Source organism: Gavialis gangeticus, unplaced genomic scaffold (genome assembly GCF_001723915.1).
Source record: "Gavialis gangeticus isolate Ggan-Ray unplaced genomic scaffold, GavGan_comp1, whole genome shotgun sequence".
Classification (NCBI taxonomy): domain Eukaryota; kingdom Metazoa; phylum Chordata; order Crocodylia; family Gavialidae; genus Gavialis; species Gavialis gangeticus.
In genome coordinates, this window is record NW_017729025.1 from 145,218,078 (window position 1) to 145,227,597 (window position 9,520).

General features: G+C 44.0%; 1 protein-coding gene across 2 annotated transcripts in view; it reads left to right on the forward strand.

Annotated features, from left to right (window-relative positions):
- The window catches only part of OSBPL5 (oxysterol binding protein like 5), a 270,342-nt gene that overhangs the window by 220,665 nt on the left and 40,157 nt on the right, over positions 1–9,520 (forward strand). For both annotated transcript variants that reach the window (XM_019519707.1, XM_019519708.1), the window contains one exon: positions 4,692–4,911. In XM_019519707.1, the coding sequence (XP_019375252.1) occupies positions 4,692–4,911 (220 nt within the window). The remainder of the gene's footprint in view (positions 1–4,691; positions 4,912–9,520) is intronic.

The following is a 9,520-nucleotide window of genomic DNA, read 5'->3' on the forward strand; positions in this document are numbered from 1 at the left end:
AGGCCCCTGCACAGCTCAGGCAGGCAGGCAAGCTCTGGGGGGGGGGGGAACCAAAAAAGGAGAAAAAAAAAAGAAAAAAAAAAAAAAAGGGATTTTTTTTTTTTTTCTTTTTTGGGGGGGGGGGGAACCAAAAAAGGAGAAAAAAAAAAGAAAAAAAAAAAAAAAGGGATTTTTTTTTTTTTTCTTTTTTGGGGGGGGGGGGAACCAAAAAAGGAGAAAAAAAAAAGAAAAAAAAAAAAAAAGGGATTTTTTTTTTTTTTCTTTTTTGGGGGGGGGGGGAACCAAAAAAGGAGAAAAAAAAAAGAAAAAAAAAAAAAAAGGGATTTTTTTTTTTTTTCTTTTTTGGGGGGGGGGGGAACCAAAAAAGGAGAAAAAAAAAAGAAAAAAAAAAAAAAAGGGATTTTTTTTTTTTTTCTTTTTTGGGGGGGGGGGGAACCAAAAAAGGAGAAAAAAAAAAGAAAAAAAAAAAAAAAGGGATTTTTTTTTTTTTTCTTTTTTGGGGGGGGGGGGAACCAAAAAAGGAGAAAAAAAAAAGAAAAAAAAAAAAAAAGGGATTTTTTTTTTTTTTCTTTTTTGGGGGGGGGGGGAACCAAAAAAGGAGAAAAAAAAAAGAAAAAAAAAAAAAAAGGGATTTTTTTTTTTTTTCTTTTTTGGGGGGGGGGGGAACCAAAAAAGGAGAAAAAAAAAAGAAAAAAAAAAAAAAAGGGATTTTTTTTTTTTTTCTTTTTTGGGGGGGGGGGGAACCAAAAAAGGAGAAAAAAAAAAGAAAAAAAAAAAAAAAGGGATTTTTTTTTTTTTTCTTTTTTGGGGGGGGGGGGAACCAAAAAAGGAGAAAAAAAAAAGAAAAAAAAAAAAAAAGGGATTTTTTTTTTTTTTCTTTTTTGGGGGGGGGGGGAACCAAAAAAGGAGAAAAAAAAAAGAAAAAAAAAAAAAAAGGGATTTTTTTTTTTTTTCTTTTTTGGGGGGGGGGGGAACCAAAAAAGGAGAAAAAAAAAAGAAAAAAAAAAAAAAAAAAAATGGAATTTTATTTCTTTTACTGCTTAGTGGAGGGAGGAACCATAATAGGAGTAAAAAGAAAGCAGAGATATCAACAACAAAAAAGGAGTGACTGAAAGTTTTTTAAATTTGAGGGAAGATTTTTGAAAAGCTGATAACTACATGCAGCTGCTTATTTAACAAATGCTAAATGAAGCACATACTATTTCTCAAATATTGATTTTGGCCCATCTAATGAACCTTTGCTTCAAGTATACATGCTCCTCGGAGAAGCTTTCCACAAGGGAAGGAAGCCTAGCAACCATACACAAACACGGACATATTTTGGTGATCATTTACCCCAAAGAAACAAATCAAATCTCTGAATTGTCAGCACCTAATTCCTGATCTACTGTCCAACAGGTATCTTTGTAGGATCATGGGATAAATTTCCTTCTCTGCTCTTTGCCTTTTGCTTTTCATTTATTGTCTCAAGTCCAAATATGCACTTAGCTCTGGGATGGAGATGATCTTGGTGATCAGTCATGCTTGGTAGTCACTGCCTAAAGCAAAATGTAGAGGTCAGGACCTGGAATTGGAATTCACTGGAACTACATATGTTTATAATAGTAGCTCAGTGGTGATCAAATACAACTGCCATTAGCTATTTGGTCTTAAGCCTATAATCATTTGTCTGAACTGAGAAACTGAAAAACCTCATAATGAAGATTTTTTTAAAAATGATATAGAGCTAAGATGATCTCTCAAACTTAAAAGATGCTATGAGCCAGAATTTTGAAACAGCTCAGCTTTGAGTTTTGGCTTCTTCCAGAAAGCTGGCCATAAGAACAGGGATTTTTGCGTAGTTTTTAAATAATCCCATATTTTTGTGACCAAGTGGGACCTGAGCTCTCCTAAAACTTGACACCAGTTCTGGGTTCTGAACACTTGAAAATCTCTTCCTAGCTGGCAAAGCCTAACTTTGTTTGAAGGTCTCTCCCTTATTTATGTAAAGATGGTTAAAACAAGAATGCCCAAAGGGAGCTGATAGGAATCCAGTTGAGAAGGCATTTAAATTTGTACAAAGCTTTCTAATGCATTGGGGCGGGAGGCAAGGGTTAGGCAGAGATGGAGAGACAGAGACTTGTTTTAAAACAAATGCTGACAGTGTAAAGATGTGTGGCCCTCTCAGAGGCTGAGCATGAAACACTTGTCAATGACAAAAAGCACCATGTTGCCAGGGACTGAAAGCCCCTTCCCCATGCCTCTCATGGGGTTACACATGTAGGACCAGCTGTGTGTCTTCTGTCTTGCAGAATGCCCTCTTGATGGCCCAGTGTGACACAAACTGGTCCGCACTTTTTGCGAGGTGAAATGTCCAAAGTCAAATGTGATGTGCTCAAACCAGGAAGCAGAAAAGTTGGAGGGCATCCCTAGAGCTGGCACCTGCAAGCTAGTTTCTGTAGCTTTTTTGGTCACCATCTTTGCCTGGCCTAGCAGGAAACTGGCCAAGCAGATCACACTCTTTGGCTGCTTGGTATGGGGTAGAGAAGAAGTACATTGTCTCGGAGAAGTCCAAGTCCAGCATGCCAAAGAGGGTACCAACAGCAGCAAAGAGTGACTGCATCCGGGGGCAATCCAGGAAGGCATGGAAGAGTCTCCTTCACTTCCTACTCACAGAAATGGCAGGCTGCCACTAAGTCTAAGTGGCAGACAAAGATGCCTGTGGCCAGGGCCCCATGCAGCAGCCACCACTGGAGGTAACTAGTTCCCTTGGCAATGTGTAGCTTGTACAGAGTGTGCCAGGGCTAGGCAGGCTTGCTCCGGCGTTGCTGCCACTAGGAGGAAGGGGAGCTGGAGAGACAGAGAGAAGAGGAAATTGGGAAAGATTACTTTGGCAGGAAAGAAGACCAGAGGCCAGATTTACACCCTGCTCAAGGCTCTGTAAACCAGTTAATGCAAAAAGGGGTAGATCTGCCTCCTGCTCAATGCTGCTTGTGACAGTCATAAGGCTAAGATGATGGCGTTGGCATTTTACAAAATACCGCTGTAAAAATAGCTTATTAACTTTTTTTTTTCTTCAAGGACTTGAACAGGGTGAAACAGGGTCACATGTTGGCACCTAATAGCAGAAAGGTCTCTCCCAAAGTAAACTACTAAATCTTTCATGTCCATTTAGTTTTTCTGAAATATTTCTTGGTGCTGCTGAAAGTACCTGTGTATTTAAATTATGCACTGAGTTTGTGGATCTGTTAGAATTTGTAACAGAAAACCTGGTAAGGTTTCTGTGTGTTTGGTAAAACTACGTAGTTCAAGAGATGATCTCTACTGCTAATATCATCTGTGGAAAACAATTGGGGCAGTCAATGAAATAACATTACCTGAAATAATCCCTGAGGAGGTGAAGTAAGACACTGCATGGAAATTTGGTCAGAGATGTAGCAGGATTGCCTAAATTGAACAAGTAGCAGGTCTGATATATTAAATAAATGTTTCTTATGTGTTCACAAAACAATTATGAGAAGGCAAAGTTAAGCAGTTGCTTTTCCAAGTAAACTTCAGCAGGAATGTAGGCCCTACTCTACTGGGTCAGAGTGGCGGTCTGTCTAGTCCAGTATTGTCAGCCCACCCATGACAAGTACCAGCTTGATCAAAGGAAGATGCCATAGGCAGTATAAAGTATAACCTACCCCCTAAAAAGAATTTCCTCCTAATCCTCATTTTTAGAGGTTTGTCTGTACCCTCAAGTATGCAGGTTACTTTCCTTTCCTGAGTTTAGTTTTTGTTGTATTTCTATACATTTTTATTGCAAACAAATGTCTGATTCTTGTTCTTGAATCATTGGTCTTGGGTATCTGGCAGCAATAAGCTCCACAAGACACTTGGGCATTGGGTTAACAATTTGCATTTATCAGTTTTAATTTGCCCCCCCCTCTCAATTTTATTACATGTACTTTTAGCCTTTTATAGGGTTGGTTTTGTCATCTTCCACTGAAATGTAGTGGTAGTATTTTTGGGGGGGGGAAGGGGGGGAGCATTTTCTTGTGTCCTCCTCCTTGCTTCCTTTTGGCTTGTTCTTATGGCAAAAAATCTCCCTTGATCCACACTGCAGGTCTCTACTCAACAAAATCCAGCAACTGCTGCATATTCTGCATTTAGTCTGTATGAAGACTCTTGGTTGAAGTCAATGGGCATTCTGAATAAAAAATCAAGGCCAAGTAAAGACATTATACTTTTACCAATATAAGAGATCAGAAAGCAGTCTATACCTGTAACAGAACAAAGTTCAGCATGCATAGACTGATTTTAAAAATGGTGGAACCCAGTCTAAGATTTGTGCCCTCCCCGCCCCACCAAAAGTGTAAATGTGTTTTCTGTTTGTTACTGATCTAAACTACATCACTTACAGAAAACTGCGTAACTTAGATTAATTCTACCTTGGGCTTGTTGAACATTTCTACCTAGCCCTAGTGTAGAATATGCAGCAGAGCCACAAAACGAAGGCGGACGAGGAGAAATTTGACCTAAATATCTAACTGCTTGCATGGTGTGAACTTGGCATTTCTGCAGGTTCCTTACTTGCTTGCTTTTTCTGTTTACAGCCTTTGCTTTGGCTTACAAGGATTAGAGGGGGGTGGGGGATTGTCTTCAGTAAAACACCTTTTGGCAATCCAGATTCATAAATCAAGCAGAAAAAATAACAAACTGTGTTTCAGTCTTAATGAATCAGCCCTGGAAAACCACAACCATCTGGAAAATGATGCTTTTTCTGACAAGTCTGAGAGAGACAACATAGAGGAGTCTGAGAATGAGACTCACGAGAACAGCCGGAAGACGAACGAAAGCGAGAGTGACCAGTCTGAGACCCATGGGGAGGCCTCTCAGGAAAGGAAAGGGACAACATATATCGAACAGATCTACGAGGAATTCGGGGAGGTAAAATAAAAAAGAAAATCTAAACTATTTCCACAAAACACTTTCTAAAGTCAGAGTGGTTTTTGTTGTTGTTGTTGTTGTTTTGGTTTTTTCTTTCTTCATGCAGTCCCTAGCATCTAGTCAGTTTTCTGGATGAGGGACAAGTTAAAAACTACTCTGAGTTAAGATATTTTACAAGCAATACTGTGCGTGGATTTCTGCCAAATTCTGTTGAATTGTCCTTGTGCGGTAATCATTCATTAGGAACAGCAGCTCTGGTATTGGCCCTTGGCATGTTTCCAAAACCAGTGATTGCTTCAACTAGGCATTGCATTAAGGAGTCATGTAGCATTTGCACAGTTCTTTCAGAAGACAGCAGGAGGGGAATTATCATTCAGGGCAGGTATCCCCACCAAATAGGATGCTTCAGTCCATGGCAGGATGCAAAATATGATATTTCTCTTTATTTGGTATGAATAAAGATGAACCTGTGTGTTTAACAGTACCTGAGCAATTTTTCCTAAATGGCTGGAAAGCCCTTTCTCATGCAGTTTAAAATTTGGACATGAATGTATCTGCATACATAAGGACCTTTTTTACATTGTGACTTCTCTAACTTATAAGTAGCTCATGGAACTGACATCACTGGAGGGGAAGGAAGGGTGTGGGTGGGGGGGGCGTGAAGGTTAAGAGTCAGCCAGAATACACTTGAGCTGAGCTTTCAAGAGACCAAGAAGCAAGGAGTCAGTGGAAGACCTGTAACCTAATGCTGGGAATGATGAGGTCAGAAGCCAGCCTGTTTTTAAGTTTTGAATTTAAACCCTTGGTGATGACAGAGTACAGGTCCCTGAGGAAATACCTGTGGCTACAAATTTATAGTGACTTAGCTATTCCATACCTATCCCCAGGCAGGCAAGGTTCTTTGGGTAGATGTACTTATCTTTTATTAGACCAACTAAAATGTTGGGGAAAAGGTTTTTGCAAGCTTTCCAGCACAAACACTCTTCCTCAGGCATAGTGAGACTCTACTGGTGTTATGTGTTCTCCAGAGTAAAAGGAGGGGGGGAAAAAAAGCAAATTTACAACAAAGATGTCTGTGAAAATGCAGATGAATGGAAGTTAGGAAGACAATGGGTAGAGATAGGGGGGAAGGGAGGGAAATGGGTGAAGGAATGCAAGTGTTCAGCTGGGCTAGGGGCAGACATTACACACAAACTAGTTTAAGTGATCAGAAACTGGTTTAAACCCATAACAGAACATAAGTTCAGCGCATGTAAACCAGTTTCAAAACGGCCAAAACCAGTTTGAGATGCTACATTCAGCCAGGTTTATCAGGCATAATTGATTGAGCTTAAACAGGTTTATGCAATGTCTATCCGAGACCCCTTCCTGATTTAAGTTAAACCAGAGTCCCCCAGCATCCCAGCATGCTCTCTGGGTTGGGTTCTTTGCTCCAGCAGAGCAGGGCTGGCCCTGCTTGTCTGCTCCCCAGGCAGAGACAGGCAGGGGCAGGGGTCTGGCCAGATGCTGGCCTTGGAAGGAAGCAGGGAAGAAGTTTATTCCCCCCCTCCCTCCCCTCTGCCACCATGGCTTGCTCCAGCAGTAGCCTGGGATGAACTGGCCACAAAGGGGTTTAATTCCCCCCTCCCTATCCCACTGGCAAGCACCTAAGCCAGGGTCTGCTGGGCGCTTCCCCCCTCACTGCTGTCGTGGAAGGGCTGGGCATGACCAGATGCCAGTCAGCATGGCCCCTTGAGGCAGAGGGGGTAGGGAGGGGAGTTGTTCCCTCTTCTATCCCCCACCCCCGCCACCAGGGGACCACAGCCGAGTCTGCCCGCCACAACTGCTGCTGCTGCTCGGTTGCTCCCTGCTTGGGGTAAGTGGTGGAATAAGCCCCCTCCTGTCCCCTCCACCAGATGCTGGAGGGAGGGGGAATAACCCTGCTCCCTGCCCCCAACCTAAGGGGTCCTGCCAGCCGGCCCCTGGCCGTTGCCCTGCCCGGCCGCTGGAGTGGCAAGGGGGAAGGTCTCATGGGGGTAGCAGCCCCTGTCACGGTGTCCAGGAGGTGTGAACCTCTTCCCAGCATGGGACCACACTGCAGGGTGGGCATTCTGCTGCCAGGAAGAGGCTCACACTGGGAAACTGACAGGAGCTGCTGCCCCCATCACTACTTTAGTGGCTGAATGGGGGCGGGGCCAGATCCTGGCCACCAGGGCCAATTAGGCTGGGGGCAGGGAGCAGGGTTATTCCCCCATCTGGCCACCCTGACCGCCACTGCTGTTGCTCACTTTGTGCCTGGGGCAAGTGGCAGAATAAGCCCTCTCCTGCCCCCCCTCCCTCCCTCCAGCATCTGGTGGAGTTGGCAGGAGGGGGCTTATTCCACCACTTGCCCCAAGCAGGGAGCAAGTGGTAGCAGCCAGGGTGGGCAAATCCTAGCTGTGGTCCCCTGCGGGCAGAGGGGGGAAATAAACCCTCTGCCTCAGGGGCCCATGCTGGCTGGTGTTTGGCCGCACCCGGTCCTGCCACTGCAGCAGCGAGGGTGAGCTCCTGGCCGACCCTAGCTCAGGTCCCTGCTGGTGGGACAGGAAGGGGAGAATTAAACCTCTTTGTGGCCAGTTCAGTCCACACTACTGCTGGGGCTGGCCACGCCCCTTCCCTCCCCACTGCAGTGCAGCTTCCCTGCAGCTGAGGGTGTGTTCTATCACCCCCTGGCACCTGGCCTGAGCAACTGATGGCATGTGCTTACATTTCCTCAGTCCAGAGGGAATGTCTGTGCATTTGCAAGTCACTTCAACCTAGGCAGGTTAGACTAACTTGCAAAGATTGAATCAAATCAGGCTCCAGCTTTTTGAATATCTTTCCCTAGCCTTGGAGGCAGGTTACCTGGGATGTCAGACGTCAGGCAGATTGTAATGTGTCATAAATCCAACTTAATATGGATATATTAAGTCCATGATTTTTTTGTATCCAGCAGATTTATGAAGTGAAGTTCATAGGCTCATCTACGAAAGGTGTTTTGTAAGTTCCCTTTGAGGATTAGAACTGAGAGATCAGAAAGGGGAGTGGTTGTCTTGTGAGAAGTGTGCATCCACAGGTAATTGGATATTTTTGTCTTTGATGGAGTTTGAGTGTGTGTTCTTTCTGGTACACAGTTGTTGTTTGGCTTCTCCTACATATTTTCCATCGGGACATTTGGTGCCCTGGATGAAATTGTATTACATTTCTGGAAGTGCAGGTGTAAGATCCAGGAATGGGGATGGTTCTTCTGTGGGGTGTGGTTATTGAGTGAGTGGTGGAGGTGTGTTGGCAGGTTTTACATTTCTTGTCCTGGCCTGGTCTAGATCCATTTGATGTTGTTTTGGGTCATAGGGAGTGTGCTTCTGGTGATGAGGTTAATGAGGTACGGTGCTTGTTTAAAGGCTAAGATGGGTGGTTCTAAAAAGATTTCTTCAGGAACTGGGTCTTCTAGTATGGGTTGCGATTGAAAAATAACTTGTTTAATCCAGGTTTGAGTAGTACACGATATGATATGAGAGATAGCAGGGAGTATCATAAATCATCTCTGCAGGGGGCTTAAATGGCAATTAACTACGATTGTTCTGAGGTAAAGTGTTAGTCTGGATACTTCACAAGTACTTAATGTGGAACAATGAGCTTGTCCTTCTGTAAGGTCTGGGGTTTGCTGAGAGGAGATGCACAAATACAAATCAAATCTATCTATTCTTCAATCTTTTCTTTATTTTTTTTGGAATAGTAAGTGTGAAATAGCTTGCCCTGTCTGTCATCAAGTAAGCTGCTTTGTATCTAACCTGGGGTAAGAGAGCACGTGGGGATTGTTTCTGTGGAGCAGCTGCTACTCCATAAATTTGCAAGCTAATTTAGCCTGGTGTATTTTACTTATACAGGCAGAACTTCCAAAGAGGACAAAAAAAATGTTTGGCTCTTAAGCTATTTCTACCTAGAGTATTTTATTCTGATTTTATCTGCATCAGTGCAAACCTCCGGCATATATGAGGTCAGCAGTAGGGCTGTGCGAAGCTTCGGTCGCTGATTCGATTTGGCCTGATTCAGTGACTGAATCTCTGAATCTAAATCAAATCAGGAAACCCTCTAAGCCAGGTCTGACCGCTCATGTAGGTTCTTAGACAGAGCGCAAGACCTCCATCTAACCCAGGAGGTGCACAGCCCCACCAGGGGGGACACCTTGTTGGACCTAGTGCTGGCCACGGGTGATGACCTGGTGAGGGGGCTGCGGGTGCTCAACCACCTGGGCGACAGTGATCATCACCTGCTGGAATTCACCATCCAGCGCAAGGTGGCAAAGGCATGCAATAAGGCAGCAGCCCTAGATTTTAGGAGGGCAAACTTCAACAAGCTAAGGAGGATAATTGGAGAAGCGCTGAGGTCCTGGAGGGGAGGGGAGCCAGGTGTCCAAGAAGAATGGTCGCTTCTTAAGGAGACGATCCTCCAAGCCCAAAGGAAGGTAATCCCAATGAGGATCAAAGGGAGCAGGAGAGCACACAAGCCTCCATGGCTCACGAAAAGCATCCGGGAATATCTCCTTGCTAAAAAGGAGGCTTACACCCAATGGAAAGAAGGGGTCATCACCAGGGAGGGCTATTCTGCAGTT